General features: G+C 41.0%; 1 protein-coding gene across 4 annotated transcripts in view; it reads left to right on the top strand.

The window, feature by feature from the left end:
• Positions 1–16909, top strand: part of arl15a (ADP-ribosylation factor-like 15a) — a 103731-nt gene that overhangs the window by 83210 nt on the left and 3612 nt on the right. The window contains exon 5 of one of the 4 annotated variants that reach the window (XM_044197752.1): positions 7624–13602. The exons of the other annotated variants lie outside the window; for them this stretch is intronic. Within the exon in view, the coding sequence (XP_044053687.1) occupies positions 7624–7692 (69 nt within the window). The 3' untranslated portion in view covers positions 7693–13602. Of the gene's footprint in view, positions 1–7623; positions 13603–16909 lie in introns of those variants that run through there. 4 annotated transcript variants of the gene reach the window in all.

Below are 16909 nucleotides of genomic sequence, written 5' to 3'. Positions count from 1 at the left end.
GGTTTTAGGTACTGTAAGTTTTGCACAACAACATATACAGTTACCTTCAATGGATAATCTCTGCTCTGGCATTTGGTTACCTTCATGAATGCCTGATTAATCTGATGACTCATTCAGTAGAAATGTTGTACATTTAATGAATTGACTAGGTGTGGACAGCATGCGCAAAGATCATTTTTTGTGTTTTTACTTTAACAAAAGTCACTGAAAACGTCCTACAGCTGTTTTCTTTTGTTTAATACACATTTAGCATGTTTATTTAAACAAGTTTCCAAGATCCGTTGGATTGGTGATAATGATTTTGAGCTTCCCAGTATAGCTCTGACAGTCAGTGACAGTTTGTGTTTCTAACGGAAATCTCAATGAAGTGATAGTATAATTATCTCTTTAAGTTTAGACATTGGTTTGACTAACTGATTCATTAATAGAGAAGAATGCAAACACCATGAACTGCAGACATTTCTTGCTGTCATCATGTAGAGGTTCGCTTGCCTTTTAGAGACTCGCCAAGCCTTTCAGAGTGGATCAGTGGTGCTGTACCATTGTTCCCTATTGTAGCACTTTCAAAACGCTAACAAAATATGCATTTTTATCATGCAACTTCAGCATGAAATCTAAAAAAATTGTTGGTAATACACTTTTTAAAATTGTTTAATATTACCACAGTGGGTTCTGCATGCAAGCAGAGAAAAATTACACATACAAATATTGCTCAGGTATCTGGATTATTGTACTACTCACACCTGGTTCATGTTTTCTCTTGCCATGTGCAAGCTCAATGCAAAGTTTTCCACCTATGCTTTTTACATATTTAGGATGATGATGATGATGACATACATGAAAATTCAATGCTTTAGCGATGTCCAAATTCAGACCAAACTAGAAAAAAACACAAAAATCACACTCCACCACATTTCTTTCTGTAAGAAACATGAACCAAACTCAGCCTAGCATGTTAATAAAAGATCTTGCAGCCAGGTGTTGTTATGCACCCCTGGACAAAACTAACTACCAGCACATAAATATATTGTGCAGTCCAGAAAATTAAAGAATCATAATAATACACAAAGCCATGTTTTCAAGCCATGTCTTAATTATATTATGTATTATTTATCTATTCAGTTTAGTTTTATGTTTTAGATCTGTGTTTTAGCTCCAGGTCAGGGAAACCCCCACAGTTTTATAGAAACAGACAGAGAAAAACAGACCTGTGTATACTGTAGGTAAATGGTGTGAGGATTCATGGTTTTGTAGTAACACACTGGGCACTGTGTTATTAACCAGAAATTTTAACGTCTAATAATAATCGCAGTTGTTCCTACTTCTCCCATGTTTTATTCACAATTATGTCCATCTGTTGACTTTGTTTGTCTCTCTCTCGGCCTGTCTGCAAGTGTGACAACTCACTCACGTCACATGTCCCCCTTTGCCCCTCGCTCAAAGAAAACACAGACTTGGCTCTGTGTATCCGCCCGCTGCTTGTGTGCTGGCTAAAAGAGCACTGTAAAAGATATTCTTTACACACAGCGCAGTGTGCTCCGTCTATATATGGATTATGAACAATGGGAGATTTATAAACTTTTTTTAAGATACAATTTTTAAAGATAAATATTGTGTTTTTTCTTCAGCAATGGCTGATTTTTCATGTCTGATTAAAAAGTATTCCCAAAAGACTGAAAACTCTCTCCCTCTCCTATTACTAGGGGGAGCAGATGTATACTTTTTTCTTTTATTTATTTTTTTAGGATTTCTTCTTACAAGCAGTTACAAAACTACTGTGTTAAAGTTTTGCATCACATTTTAACACAATGAATCATATTACATCCTGTCAAGGCTCACATCATTTGGCTGCTTAGAAATTTGTCTAGTTGCATCAGATTAATGTATCTCATTCTGTGCATAAATGGAGATCATGACTAAAAGTCTAGACAGACATAGATGATATTTGGGTGAATGTATTCATAGATAGATTATAGATAAATTGGTAGCTGGATAGGTGGATTTGATTGGTTGATTTTTCAGAAATGCTCTAACTATTTTAGTAAGGACAAAGTTAGTAAAATCAACAGTGACTTTTTGTTTGAAATATGACACATCTCTTTCCTAGCCACACAATGTTCTTACTCACCCTCGACAGGTGGTAGACATCCAGATGGCTACTTGAATGTTACATCCGATAGACCACTTGCTCTTAGCCATTAATTAGTTCATAAGTTCTCTCAGCATGTAGCACGTAGGTAATTACACTGCCAAGTATGTAATGCGTTGCTGCGTGTCCTGCCCTGCACAACTTATGGAGCTCAGCACATGCTGAATCTTGCCTGCCCTCTTTGCCCCTTCAATATAGAGTACATTAATGTGATCCAAATGTGAATAGGTTCCTAACAATTGTTGGCACACGATCTGGCAGTTATGATCAAAACAGGTAATTTGTTAAAATCTCTCAGAGTCTCACACAGTGACAGGCAGCATATATATCATGTTTTGGTAACCATGGAATTCTAGGAATTTCTAAACCTTGTTCAGGCTCTTTTATTAAAATTCATTGGAACTGCCAGGATTCTACTTCATCTGCCAAGGGGCTTGATTGTTTTCCTAAATAGGTGTAAATACTAGCATTTCAGAACTTTCGACTTAGAAGTTCACTTATCCATAAACAGAATATGTCACAACCTGGGGGCCCAGACACATTAATTGGAACAACATTATCTACTCTTTAAAAAAAAAAAAAAGAGGGAGGGGAGGCCCTACTTGCCCAAATAAATCCCATAGGTTTTGAATGCCTTATGCAACTGGGACAGTAATTCTATTTTCAATGTCCATTGCAGTCACTTGACATTGCAGAAAGTGTGATGATAACTTTTGATCAAACTGTGTTGGGAATAGTCCAAGCCGGAAGTGGCTAGTCAACCACTGTCCTCTGTCACATTTTGCACATGGTGAACTTGCAGGTCTTGGCACACATTGGGTGGTGGCTGTGCTCAATGACTCATGTGGTGCCCAGTGTCTGAAACTTTCGTCAAACGTCTGGCACATGGTGTGTGTGTGTGTCATTGTGGCCTGTGACGCTGGTGGCTCTAAATTCCCCAGTGGCTGCTGATTGGTTGTGTAGACGATGAGGCACAGGTAAGGGCCAATCAATGAACCTTAAGAAGGAAACATCATAGTATGAGCAACTCCGTTACCAAATGGCTCTAACTAACTTGTTAAGATCACCCTTACAATACCTTGCACTTGCGTCATTACTCAGTGGAAATGTCTAATTATTGCCAGCTCATTTAGAATAATCAACAGGATGAAAGTTGTACATCAGTCACAAATAAGAACGTTAAGTGATAATTATTTTTTAAAAGTAAATAAAAAAATTAAATAGCAGTTATTGATAAAAACAAGGAGAATATTTTTATTCTAGATTTCATTTAACCAGGTAATCTCATTGAGATCAAGATGCCTTGTGCAAGAGAGACAGCAGAAGAAATAAAAAGAGAGATAAGACTCACAACAAAACACATCCATGCACATAAAAGAACATACAAACAGCAAAATGCATGGATAAAAAGGTCCAAAATTAAGTTTGTTTCTGCAGAAACTGCTGCAGTAAACTGTTAGAGCAGTCATTATACTTGCAGTAGAATAATGTCTTGATCACTTAATAGAATTTAGTCATGTTCAGTTAAAATGTGCTCTATTAGAAGTGGAGGGTCATAATTAGTTTGGGGTCTTTGCAGGTCATTGCTGAGAAAGGACAGGTCAAACAAAGAGGATGAAACAGAATGACGTGGTGTGAACAATGAGCAAATCCACATTATATAAAAAACAATAAGTCAGTCTCCGACAGCTGCCGATGATATGACACCAACACGGCCCTTTTGAAAAGGAAAGTTTTGATCCAGTCATGAGTGTGTGGTGCTATTGTGTATGATCTAATGTCAGATGTCTGTTGATTGTCTTTATCACCACAAGTCGTGATGGGTCATGACGGGTGTGTTCTGTCCTCCCTCTGCTTGTTTTTGATTGTCGCAGGCTTATATATATATATATATATATATATATATATATATATATATATATATTTTTTTTTTATTTTTTTATTTTAGGAATGGAAGGGCTGGTTATATTAAAAGGCCTGGAGGGGGGCATGTTGGCTTGTACATAAACACTGATGCTCATGAGAAAAGTGATGCTCTGCTTAACGCTGCACAGCATGTCACTGTTGCGTTGGCTTGTCCTTTGTTTTTTCACATACATCATCACCGGAATAAGCTCTGGTCAGTGCTTAATCATCATAAGGGCTGTCTGTGAGCTATAACCTCTCTTAGTTTTTTCATCTAGATTAAATCATCAGTAGTAAGCATTCAGACCCACCAGACAATCAGTAACGGTTTGCTGCAGCCCTGTCAAATGATTCAGCAGATGTCAGTATCCTTCAGTGGGTTGCTTTTGCCTTAAGAGAGTTAAGTAATGTTGCAAAAGTAAAAGTGAGCCAAAATAATCTTTCTTCTTCTCTCTGCAGAATAATAATTAAGAGAACTTCCAAAAGGGCTCATTGCCAATCTTGTAAAGATGAGATCATTGTACAATGTCAAATAATTTTTATCAGCTAGACTGCCAAAGATTGGGACTATTGAAAACTGCAAATTGAGTGCAGTCAGCATTTCAAACAGACATTCTTTTTGCATTCTGCTAATTTCCCATTAAAACCTTTCTCCAGGATACCAAATGAAGATGAATGTGCTCTAAAGGGCCAGCTGCTGCATAAATATTTCTGGTGCAGAGTTTAGGCACAGCATCAGCAGAGAGACCACTATAGTGTTTTCATAGATTTGGTGAGTTAACAATCTATTTTATGATAGAAAGGTGTCAGATGTTCATACAACATCATATGCAGCTGGATGGGTTTTTTACCTATTTTTGCTCTCCTTATCAAGCTACGTAAAGAGATAAATTGTAAAATAATATAGTATAATGGTATAACTAGAGAATATTTGTGCAATCATTGAGATCAGATTTTCTCCCTGTGTATGCTGACTGAGCAGACGAGACTGATGGAGGTACTGAGGGGGAGGACAGGATGAACAGCAGGAAAGCAGACAGGCGGAGAGGGAGGGGGGTCAGGTGGCGTGACTTTTTACTCCGCGGCTCACTGACCTTGACAATGGAGCCACAGCCAGCGACTCGGATAGCTCTCTCCGATAGCGTCTATCTCTCTCTCTCTCTGCCTTGCTGTCTGTTTATCTCTCTCGCTGTCTCTCTCTTCCTGTCTTTCACTTTTCCTCTCATCCTCTCTCTCTCTGCTTGCTCGTAGCGAGTCTAGCCTGCTGGCTGTGGCAGCCAAAATGCTCTACCACCTCTCTGCTGCAGCTCACCCCCTCTTACCTCACGTCTGCTCTTTTTCCAGACAAGCGGGTTTAAAAAGTCAACTGCGTATTGAGTCGTCTAGACTGAAGCCGGTCAGCAACCAACCCTCCCCACCCCCAACTCCCCTCCCCAACCCCCGACTTGTGAGTTGCTGGCTACAGTGGAAAAACGGATGTGGAGCAGGTGACCTTGCTGAGCTCTGTCCCTCATTTCTAGCCAAGTGCAAAATGGCTCTATGGCCACATTATATAAACATATTGATCACAATGTAACAATGTACTGAAAGCTCAAGTTGGCCCTGGACATATTGACACCGTGAAAGAGGTGTTCTTTCACTGTAAAATTCTAGGAAATATTCAGCTATTATTATATCCATCAACATTATTATTACTCATTATATCAATTATGTGCAACACCGTTTCTTTTTGTTTAACTTCTCTTCTGAATACATAAAATTATTATTTTCAACACATGAATATAAAATGTATGCGAGTGTTCTACTGTTTACATGTAAACAAGATAAATCAGTCCAGTGCCTCGTGTTCTTTACAAGGTGTTAGCCTTTTAAATGAGGGAACACTCTCTTCAGATAAAATACAAATGCCAATGCCAGAGTGAACTTCCCACTCCGCTGCCTGTTACTCTTTTGATGTTTGGTTTTATGAGTAATTTTTAACTTCCTGTTTTGGGCGCCAGTAGCCACTAACTGATTTACTTAACGCATTCTTGCCATAATTGTAGTTTGTGTTATTTAACAGTACACAAACAAATAATTTGGCTGGGAAACTTACAGTATGAATCAGCTGACAGACATTTGAAAAATACAGTTTGTGGCATGTGCATTGCACAGCTCTCATGTTATATTAGCACTGAGAAAACCACCAAATTATTCTTGCCAGTATATTATTTTCTAAATTGTTAAAAGTGACAGTGATATTGTATATCTACTACATCGCACGAAATGAAGGATTTTATCTTACAGATACTTCTGACCAATTTACACTAACTGCTGTGAGTTGATGAGGTATACTGGATGACCCCGTGTGACATTCCATGTAAACCAGCACGTGATAGTTTTTCAAGAGGTGTTTCCAGCCAGCCAGTGGCCCCGCCATGTGCAGTAAGATGACTCTATCCTCCCTGGTAAAACAAAGCATTGACAGCTTCATTTTCCAACACAACATTAAACTGTTACAATTAAGCTGTCTTTATATACCAGAGTCTGCCTTTCAGTCTTGTGTTACACTTCACCTTGTCATTGCTCTTCATGGTGTGATTTAATCATTTAATAATGTAACTTAATACGGAGATGTTTGAAAGCTGCTTCAGTCCAACAAATCCTGTCAAGTTTGCAGTTCTTAATAATTTCTATAACCCCAGGGTAATGCGAGTGATGCCACTGGTATCATTAGTATTTCTTGTGGGTGTGAAGTTAATAAACAGGGATTGTTGAAGCTCACATAATCGGTCTCCCATCCCACAAAGTCTGTGATCTCTGTGAAACGCTTGTCTCTCTCTCTTAACAAGCAGGGCAACAGAAAATTGCCTCAGTGGTGGCTAAAGAACGAGCAACACCTTTACATTTTGCATGTGGAACAAAGTGCCTGACTCCTGTCTGAGTATCATATCTTCTTACAGTTCGTGGAAGGAAATAAAGTAGCAGGAAGGTTGTCGCTTCTACTGATGGTGACCGGAAAGTGCTTGCGACCGTCATTCACCAATTATTAAATTTGAAAGCAGGATACAAGCAGGAGTGTGGGGCAACATATTTGGCAGAGAAATTCTTAACTTTGCAATCTTGCTAGGTGGCTTCATGTCAGACTGCACTACTAAGAAGGAGTGTTGTGAGTCCGGATGTTTTTGCTAGTAAATATATCTCACTCTTTCATAAATGGTGAGCCAGTTTTAGAGGTACTGTAGCATACGTTTCCACAGCACCTATAAACCTATGTTTGCGTTTGTGGTGTGTGAATGATTACACAAAAAAGGACTGCAGACCCTCAGTGTCAGGAGAGATCTGACAGACATGTACCCAGTGCTTCATCCATCCCACCTTGGGAGGTGAGGGTTGGAAAACCAGTCAAGCAACACATATTGATTACCCTCCAGAGAATGTGTGCTAGACCTTTGAAGCGCAATATGTGAAGCTACTTAGAAACTTCTCGTTTCTTTGATGGTTTATCTCTTACATCTTTGTCTATCCCGCTAGTGCAGCCTTCCCGCCCACCTTCATCTCTGCTTTCTTTCCTTTTCCCACCCATACAGCCTTTCTCATCCTGTCATCCCTGGGCTGGTGGGCCATCCCTTTGGGAGGTTAAGGGGCACCGTGGGTGAGAGGGCAGTCGGCAGATTGTGCGGGCACCGTGCTCGCCTTTTCCCACAGCCCGCGTCAAATGCTGCTGAACCCTGACCCCAATGGGTCCTCACTCTCAAAATCAGTGTGGAACGCAATTCAGCCAGCCAGACCCTATTCAGGACCCGACTTTCCATTGGAGGAGAAAAGAATCCCCCCCATCCCAATTGTGGTCAGTGCCCTCCCTTTGTCTGCTGGTCAAGCAGGGTCGGACGACTGGCCGCCACTAGCCAGGACAAGACTTCCGAAAAGCCTATTCAGCATGTGATTTGACCCCCAGGTTCCATTGCTGACTCACAGGGATCAAACACTGTGAATCTTGGGGGGTTTTCTTTCATGGAGTTTTTCATCCATTGAAACTTACCCTTTTGACAAAACTCAAAATGACTAATGATTTTTTTCTAAAAGTTTCCTTGATGGCATAGCAGTGTTTTACAAATGTGGGAGTCCTGGAAAAGTTTCATCCAGGCTGTACAGAAGTGACTCTGGAAGACTTCTGTTTCTGTTGACTTTGTTCTTCTTAAATACCCCTCTGTCATTGAGTTGATGCATAATTAACTGAAAAAGAAGGAGCACATGGGACAGCTTTCATCCTTGACAGTTTTGATATGTAAATGTTTGTCAATGCTGGGATTGCTTTTGCTTGGGCTGGGCCACAGCATTGGCTGTACACTCCTGATTTCCTGGTAGTGATTAAAACCAGTAAGAAGCAGTTCTGTAACAGAGGGAATCAGTAGTGCATAAAAATAAACACATTTCCTGAAGTACATCACATCTCATTGATGCTGAGCCCAGGGAGCACTATAACAATGCATAAATACAGAGACCCCACTGACATGTGGATTTAACAAATTTCAGTTTCGTAGAGTGATGTACATGATTTAAAAAAAGAGGCAGACTTGAAACAGATGGAAAGGGTACTGTGAAATGTGTGTTTTGAACAAACAAGCCGTGGTTTCATTATATCCTTTATTTTATGATTAGTTTCTTTGTTTTCTGATTAGTCTTTTATCCCATTTGTCTGCTCTGTTGCCATCTACTGTAACAAACTTCTCTGTGATTCATTTACAGAACACACACAAACATACACATCCACAGACACACAAAGAAACAATATGAAGATGTGGTCATGATTACGAATAGGAGAAGGTATGCAAGGTAGAAAAGGTAAGAAAACCCAGGAACCTTGAATATTAAATATGATGGTCCCATGGCATATGAGAGTGTGTGTGTGTGTCTGTTAGTCTAGTCTATATGAGACAGGGTCAGTGTGTGTGTGTGTGTGTGTGTGTGTGTGTGTGTGTGTGTGTGTGCAGACTCTAACTTGACGCATGGTTTAAATCTTTTGCAGAAGGGGAACACTTTGATTGTAATGCTGCGTGCTGTGTGCTAAAGCTGGGGCCTGCTGCAGCTTTAAAGCTGGTCAACTGTCAGGACTGGAGCATGAAAGGGGGGCCCCAGAGTGAAAGGGGTGGAGGGTCCCACTAGGGGGGTCCTGGAGGAGGAGGGGTGGCTTGTAACGGACCTCCTGGGCTTTGAGGGCCCTCTGTGTGGGCTGCTACAGCATGGCGGCCCTCTTCACAAGAAGAAGAGAGGGAGGGCGGGCTTGAGTGAAGGTGCTGGCGCATTGGCCCCTGCAGCAGGGAGCATGGGCAGGATGCCAGCTCACCCGTTCAAGTCCCACAGACCAGATGTTCCTTGTCATGGAGCTCTTGGCCTTTAATAAATTGAGTTACTGTAAATCTGTAATAGAGCAAGGCAAACATGGGCACCCCAACTCGCCCACTACACACACATCCCAGATATTCTGACCTCACAGACTTTTCTTAGTGTCCTACAGGTCAACCCCTGGTGAAGGGGCCATGTACCAGCTACTGAACCTGCCAATTACTTTCCAACCTTCACAAGAGGACGGATGTTTTTCTTCCCCTTTGCCCCCAACCCGCACTCTAACTATAGAAAATGTCATTCATGCTTCTAGACTATATAATCACCAGTATTCTGACCTTCAGTCCTTGATCTCTTTCAGGGACCTGACCCAAAGAGAAATGTATTTTGAGATGTTATGGTTTATCATAAACTCATGGCGTTAGGTTTAATGATTGTGTTAGGGCAAATGTGCTTATCAGGTTTGCCTGTTTTATGTCGCCAATTATCGGGGTGCAGTTGCTCGTCTGTTAGACTGTTCCGATAACTGATCCAGTCAGCTGGGCGATATGGTTGAAATCCTTATCACAATACTGACAAGGATGTTTGCTCTTATTAATATTTATCAAATAAAATAATCAAACTCATGTTCAAAGCAATACACTGTGTCTCACTGCTTTGCGTTACATGACACCAAACACGTGTAATATACCAGTTGTTTTGTTTTGTTTTTGATAGCAACATGTTTAAAATGATTAATTTAGAAAGCAGAAATTTGTAGAATAATAACATAATAAGATCATATCATCACAGTATGATTCTGCTGAAAGGGGATAAACATTATTGAATTATGACCTAGCCCTAATCCCCTGTGTTTAAGTATGGTTGAATGTGTGTTCTGCAAACACACACTGCATCTGCTGTTGCCACTACCAGACTTGAGGCATGGGTCATTTACCCAGGTAAGAGCAGCCAGTGTTTTTGGAAGTCATCTGATCTGCTGCAAGAAAAATAAAAATAAATGCCTCTGTGCTACTGAAAGGGTCAGGAAGAATGTTCCCTGTGCAGTCTTGCTTAGATTTACAGCGCCTCTGAGGATGGCTCTGATCTGGCAGTGGTCAGTTTGCTTTGAAGAGAAGTGTACCGCAAGTGAATCACTTTGAACCTGGACTGAGCTGAGCCTGAGGGAGACCCATGGTCCCACCTGAGTGGAACAGGACAGTAAATCTAAAGGCAGCTCAGTTTTTGCATTGTGACCATTTGTTGCCTCCCATATCCCCTGGTCCAACAGTTCAACAACTATGGTTTGGTTCCAGGGTGGCGTCAACGCTTTTACGTGCTAGCAAGCCTGGATCATTTCCACAGCAAATGAAAGTGGAAGTCCATATCTTCCTGTCTTTTTTCCCACTCCCTCTTTCCATTCTCTGACTTAGCAAGTCCTTGTAATAAAATACAAGGACCATTTTGGTTCCATAGGTTCTTTTAAACTTGTACATGGCTTTTTCTTCTAGATTTTTTTTTTTGGCATTTCTGCTTTATTAGATAGACACGGTAGAGAAAGGCAGGGGGGAGAGAGAGAGGGAATGACATGCATCTAATGGCCCTGACTGGATTTGAACCCAGGCCGCTGCGGTAAGGACTCAGCTTTGATACACGGTACGTGCTCTGCCAGGCGAGCTACCGTACGCCCTGGATTTGTTTCTAAGCCCTGCTGCATGGACTGCATGGGTCTTCACACTCCTGCATGCACCTGCAAACCATTGCAGTTACATAATTGTATAATTACAATTATGCACAGCTCCTTATTGATGATTGGCTAGTTGGTCTTTGGTACCCCTGAGCCGATTGCTTCCTTTTCTGCCTCCTCCAAAAACATACTGGCGAGTGACGAAGCAAGTAGAAAACAACAACACATGTACAATGGCACAATGCAGTCATTGTGAGACTTTTAGTCTCATGCACGTGCATCTTTTCCTGCTTTTGTTGACTTCAAGAGCAACCTTCCTGTGTGCTTGCTATAGATTTGTCCACAGCACCCACTACAGTGTTGGAGAACAATGACAGCTCCCGCAAGGAAGAGAGTGCAAGTATGTACATGAATTGTTGCGGACACAAGATGGGGCAGGGTTTGGCATGGGGACCATGCTGAGCCTTTCATACTTCTCTCTCTGTGTTGTGCCACCTACTAGCTATCCTAACAAAAATCAGAGGCGAGTCCTGAAGTCCTCACTTCAACAAAGGTGGTAGTGTCATGTGCCTCACCTACAGCTAATACTTTCACTGAACAGGTGATCAGGTCATTATCTACCTTGGGTAAGGCTTGTGGACAGTAATCCCCTCAGATTGAAAACCTTGGGTCCATTGCCCAAGGTGTTACAGCCTTGCTTAAATAGGCTTTAGGTTTTACTTGCTGGCCAGTGGGCTGTTTCATTTGACACCTCCTACAGTTTGTGGTGCAATGTTTGTTTTTTTCACAGGCTTCCCAAGTGTTCCCCTCTTGGGGACCTCCAGGCTTTCTCATGCCTTTAAGGCTTTTTAGGTAAGCCGGAAAAGCAAACAAAGGCATATCTATTATATGGTAAGTGAATCTCACATTACCCTCCCATATCAATGCAGTCGCCAGTGTGGGCCTTTCCAAGTGACTGATATTTTCACAGGGGCCAACATGTCAAGGGATGGTGTAACTGATTGTCTTGGATATTTGAGTATGCCACTTTCCCTAGTTCAGAGACCCCCTAATGCTTTCTTTTGCAGTTATATAACTTACTCGTGTGGTGAGGTTTTGACACATGACAGTGAAGCAGGATATACATGTGGTCATGGTACATATATGACAAGGGCATTAGAGGCCATATTGTCAATTGAGTGACTGAGGCAGTTATTTTAAGGCTAATACTATATTAAAAATTCCCTTCTAAAATACCTAATGCCTCAATATACAGTATGTGAAGATGTGTTTGGCCGCTTTATGCTGCTTTTCCCATAGGTCACTTTATGCACACATGCTCTTAAATAGCCTTTGATCAAAGGAGGTTATTTTTGTTGAAAAGGGATCCCTGCTGAAGTTTATCCAAATGAAAACCTCAAGGCTGAAATCACTGGTTCTCCAATGAGTTTATTGAGTAAAGCTCTCCTTGCTCCACAGAGGAGTTTTGATAGTTGCCTGCAGGAAAGCAGTGTTTGAAGGATAACTTATCTGTTTGAGTAAGTATTTTTATCAGCTCCTCTTTATGTTTTGGCTTTTCTAAACATGGCTGAAAGGCAAAATCTTCTCAAGTGAACGTTTCCTGTTCTTCCCTTTTACGATCTTATTACTTAAACAGGAAGAGATTGTTAGTATTATTTGATATTATTGAATTTAGTTTCGATATTTTTCTCAGACTTTTGGAACCTGAGGCAATTGCAAGAGCCAGACTCTTGCCCTAGATTAGAAATTGAGAGTTGACAGCACAGGTCATTTAACTTTCTTTTATGATACTGATCTGCTGTAGGAGTGTATCCAACAAACCTGCGTCTGTTCCATCTGGCTTTGCTGTTAACCTCTGCAAGAATGCTAGAACTGACTTTAGATTTCCCAAATATGTGTACATAGCGCAAGACCGTTGAACCACATTAAGTCTTTTGATCAGAAAGATCCTGAACATGGCATGTTGTGCCTTGGACCTCTGCCATTGCACCCTTGAGAAAGGCACTTAATCTGAATTACTCGGCACAAACTCGACTGCCAAAATGACTATAGGAAACATACAGGGTACAGATAAAATAATGAGAATGCTCCATGGAAAATTACTTCAATTTCGAATTGTACTGGCTGCATGCCAGTAACCGGTACTAGACAGCTGCCTGTGTAATGTAAGTGTCTGTGACATTGTTCGCAAAAAGGCATTTGGCAGTTTGTCTATTTGGCATATGTTGTCAGTTTCTCTCAACAATTTAAATAAATGTTCTTTTTTTTTTAACCAATACATGTACAGTCATTACAATTGCCATCTTTGGAGCTGTTTTCTTTGTTTTCATGATGCTGGTGATACCACAATCAACAGGTTAAATCTTAAGTTTAACTATAAATAAATTCCTACACTGTGTACATATGATAATTGGCCTGCTGGTCATCTTGACAGAGAAGCACAGAGTCCATCTAAATTGAACTGCCTATCAGAATCAGAATCAGAAATACTTTATTGATCCCCAAAGGGAAACTCTTTGTTACAGCAGCTCGCCTTTACATCAGTGCACACAGGAGAAAGTACTAGCAAAAAATATAATACAATACACTATAAAAACAGGTCAGAAAATAAATTAAGTACCAGTTGGGTATAAGTATAAGATAAAATAAGTGTGAAGTACCAAGTGGGTTTACCGGTTGATGATGATAATACAGTATAATAATACAATGTAATAATATAAGTAATAAGTAGTGGTGCATGTACTGTTGAGTTAAGTGTAGCTTATTGAGATTATTAGTTGTGGGAGACCTATAGGTGTGAGTGTGAGCATGAGTGAGCTTATTTCATTTCATCTGCGTGCTATCCTGTGGGACTGGAAACCTGTTGGGCAGTGCATGCTGGGATAGGTTGCAGCTCTGACTATGAGTAGTAAAATAAGTATCTTGAGGTGGAAAAAAGAGGGAATTCATTTTTAACAGCTTAGATTGAAATTGTACTGATTTTATGTTTGCTTTTTCAATACAGCCTGTAATTGAAGAAGAAAGGCATTTGAGCAGATTATCACCTGCTTTCTAGTTTGAATCCTCAATTTTATTTGTAAACTGAGCGCTACTGCAGAACAGAGGATGTAAATTTGTAAAGGATAAACATTTGTCAGGGGGTTTTCTCACATATTCTCAGCAGCTAACATTTTGCACCTCTATGACTAGAACTTGGCCTCAGGCATCTTTCTCGTTTCTCTCGTCTAGTCAGTCTTTTTTTTTTCTCTCTTCGCCTATGTCTGCCTCCCTGGTGTGTTTAGTTGGTCAGGAGGCCAGATCAGGGCTCTGTTGGCAGTAGACAGCCGCCAAAGCTCTTTTTATTCTACCAGGATATCTTCTTGACTTGACATGATGCCATCACATGTAGTAATCTGGCATAGGTCAGGGAGCAGCTGGGTGCACGTGCCATGCATGCCCATCCACTGTCTTAAGGAGCCTGAAGTAGGCTTGCCAGGATTGGTGCTTAAGCTTAGCTGACTGGCTGTGCAGCCACTCCCTGCAGACACTGGGTCACACATTGTCAGACCTAACAATATATCTTTAATGAAGTGACATTTCCTCCAAACTCATTTTCCAAAAAGTCATTGATGAATTGTCTCTTTTAATCAACATGTGAAATTTAAGACATTCAATCATTAAATCAGTTGCATACTTGAACACTAATTTATATCCTCCATCAATCAATTTATCATCAAATCTTATTTATGTGTGTTTTCTCCTAAAACATTACCTTCTTTGTGCAAGAATGTGTCAGATGTTAGTACAGGCGGCCAGTTTTTCCAATTTAATAAAATGTTTAAAATTACCATAATTTGTCACACAAAGATAAATTTGCCACCTAATGCAGAGTTGTGGCTTTTCTGTGTTCTTATTAGTAGTTCAATCCACCCACCCCCACGGTGGTGAAATAGGAAATGGATGCATCCGCCTCCATATTGCCTACATCACAAAGTTTAGCATCCAGAATTAACTGAGAAAGCATTTGTCTCACAATCAAGATTCCTTGCCGCTGACGCCCTGGAGTTTACACAGTAAAACTACTTTGCTTTGATGCCAGCTTTCCCTGTAGCACTCTTGGCTTTGCAGCAGTGTTATTCCCACTGAACGGGCCTCCTGCATAATTTTGACACTTTATTAGCATTACTGTTAGCTTAGAAGCCTTCAATCTATAAAACAGGTCTCATCTTTTCATATTTAAGAGTTGAAAACAGGATTTCACCTATGTATAGTATGGCAGATCTTGAATTAAACCTCACTTGGGGTTACATAAACCATACATTTGCACTTGATTTTTTATTTTTATTTTTGGGAAAGCAAGATGCACTCTAAAAGTGGACCAACAGGTATCAGCATATTACCATGCTTTGGCGTTTTAAGGCTTTAAACATATGATACAATATGCTGCATAGGAGAAACTGACTCATCCACCTTGCAAGAATTGGTTGCAAATTTCATGTTGATCAGTTACGCTTAAAATAATACAGTAATGCTGAATATAATTGCATATGATACAAAATCGTCATAAAAATTATATATAAAATCCAGCCCATGTATAAGACGCTTACTCCCATGCACAAGGCGAGTCCCCCAGTCTGTATGACCTAGAAGAAGCTAGACTGGATGACCCAGTGGTCATCCTAGGAGCCATCTGGCAACCCACGTCTTGTGTGGCTTACCCTTCCCACTGCCTCATGCAATTCCTTAAGCAAGCATAAGTGTGCTTAGGAGGACTTAATCTCAGAGAAACTGGTTTGGGCCGCACTGTTGACTGCCAGTGTGGATGCACCCGGCATTTCATGGGTCATGGGGTTCCTTCAGTCATGTAACACTGAGACAGTGTTTTTGGCGTCGTATCCTGTCCGCATTTTGTGTGATTAAAATCTCTGGATTGAATGTGCCCTGTCAATGAAATGTGGCCCGTATGAAGGTGTTCATACCAACTAGGTATTAAGTAAATGGGGGATTGTTGGGTATTTCAGACTACTCGAGTTATCATGACTGAACAACTGTAAAGCTGCACTGAACACTTGATAAGACAACGATACCAGATGACTTATCAAGTTTTCAGTGGCATTTGCCACACTGTGAGATGCCCCTGGGTGTGTTCTGTTGGCCTGTGAGGTAAGGAGGGGAAGTGAGAGAAGCTTGAGCCTGTCTGCACTTGCACAGAGGTTACTGCTGGCCTTTTGACTGTCTGTCAGTGCAGGGGCCGGAGTCTTCCAGAAGAGGGCCTTGGCTACAGACAGACAAGTGAGCCAGCCAGCCAGACAGGCAGCCAGCCGCATCGTCTGCAGTCTAGGTCTGGGGCTAGAGCCTGGACTAGGGCAGCTCAAGTTACCCAGACAGATTTGTTAACACTGTTTGGGTCCGCTCGGCTTTCTAGCCAGGCCTCTGAGCCAAACGCGGCCGAGGTGACTTAATCTGTCATTAAACTCACATTACACCCGGACAGAGACTCGGCTCAGGGACAGAGACAGCGCTCACTCTCCCACTCACTGGCATGGCTGGCTGGATTTGAGCAGACACAAAGAATACCCCCCCCCATCCTTTTCATGCCACACACCATGGCACAGCTAGACAGCCCAGCACGGTCTAGACAAAAGCAATTTCACTTGAAGTTGAAAAGTCATTTGACTGTGTGACGGGCACCTGTGTGGATTTGGTGGTGTTTAAAGGGTGCACAAGTGTATTTGTCTTCTTGTATTAGAAAAGACCTGTTCAGAGTAGTGAGGTTATCTGCTATTTTGATTTAAAGGATTTGTTCCATCATCAATCTTTGTTTTATATGTGCAGAAATATGTAGAAATACTATCTTTATGCTAAACAGATTGTGATGTTTTCAC

The sequence above is a fragment of the Siniperca chuatsi genome, linkage group LG5 (genome assembly GCF_020085105.1).
Source record: "Siniperca chuatsi isolate FFG_IHB_CAS linkage group LG5, ASM2008510v1, whole genome shotgun sequence".
Classification (NCBI taxonomy): domain Eukaryota; kingdom Metazoa; phylum Chordata; class Actinopteri; order Centrarchiformes; family Sinipercidae; genus Siniperca; species Siniperca chuatsi.
The sequence above is the reverse complement of the archived record's forward strand: the minus strand, read 5'-3'. Positions and strand labels throughout refer to the sequence as shown.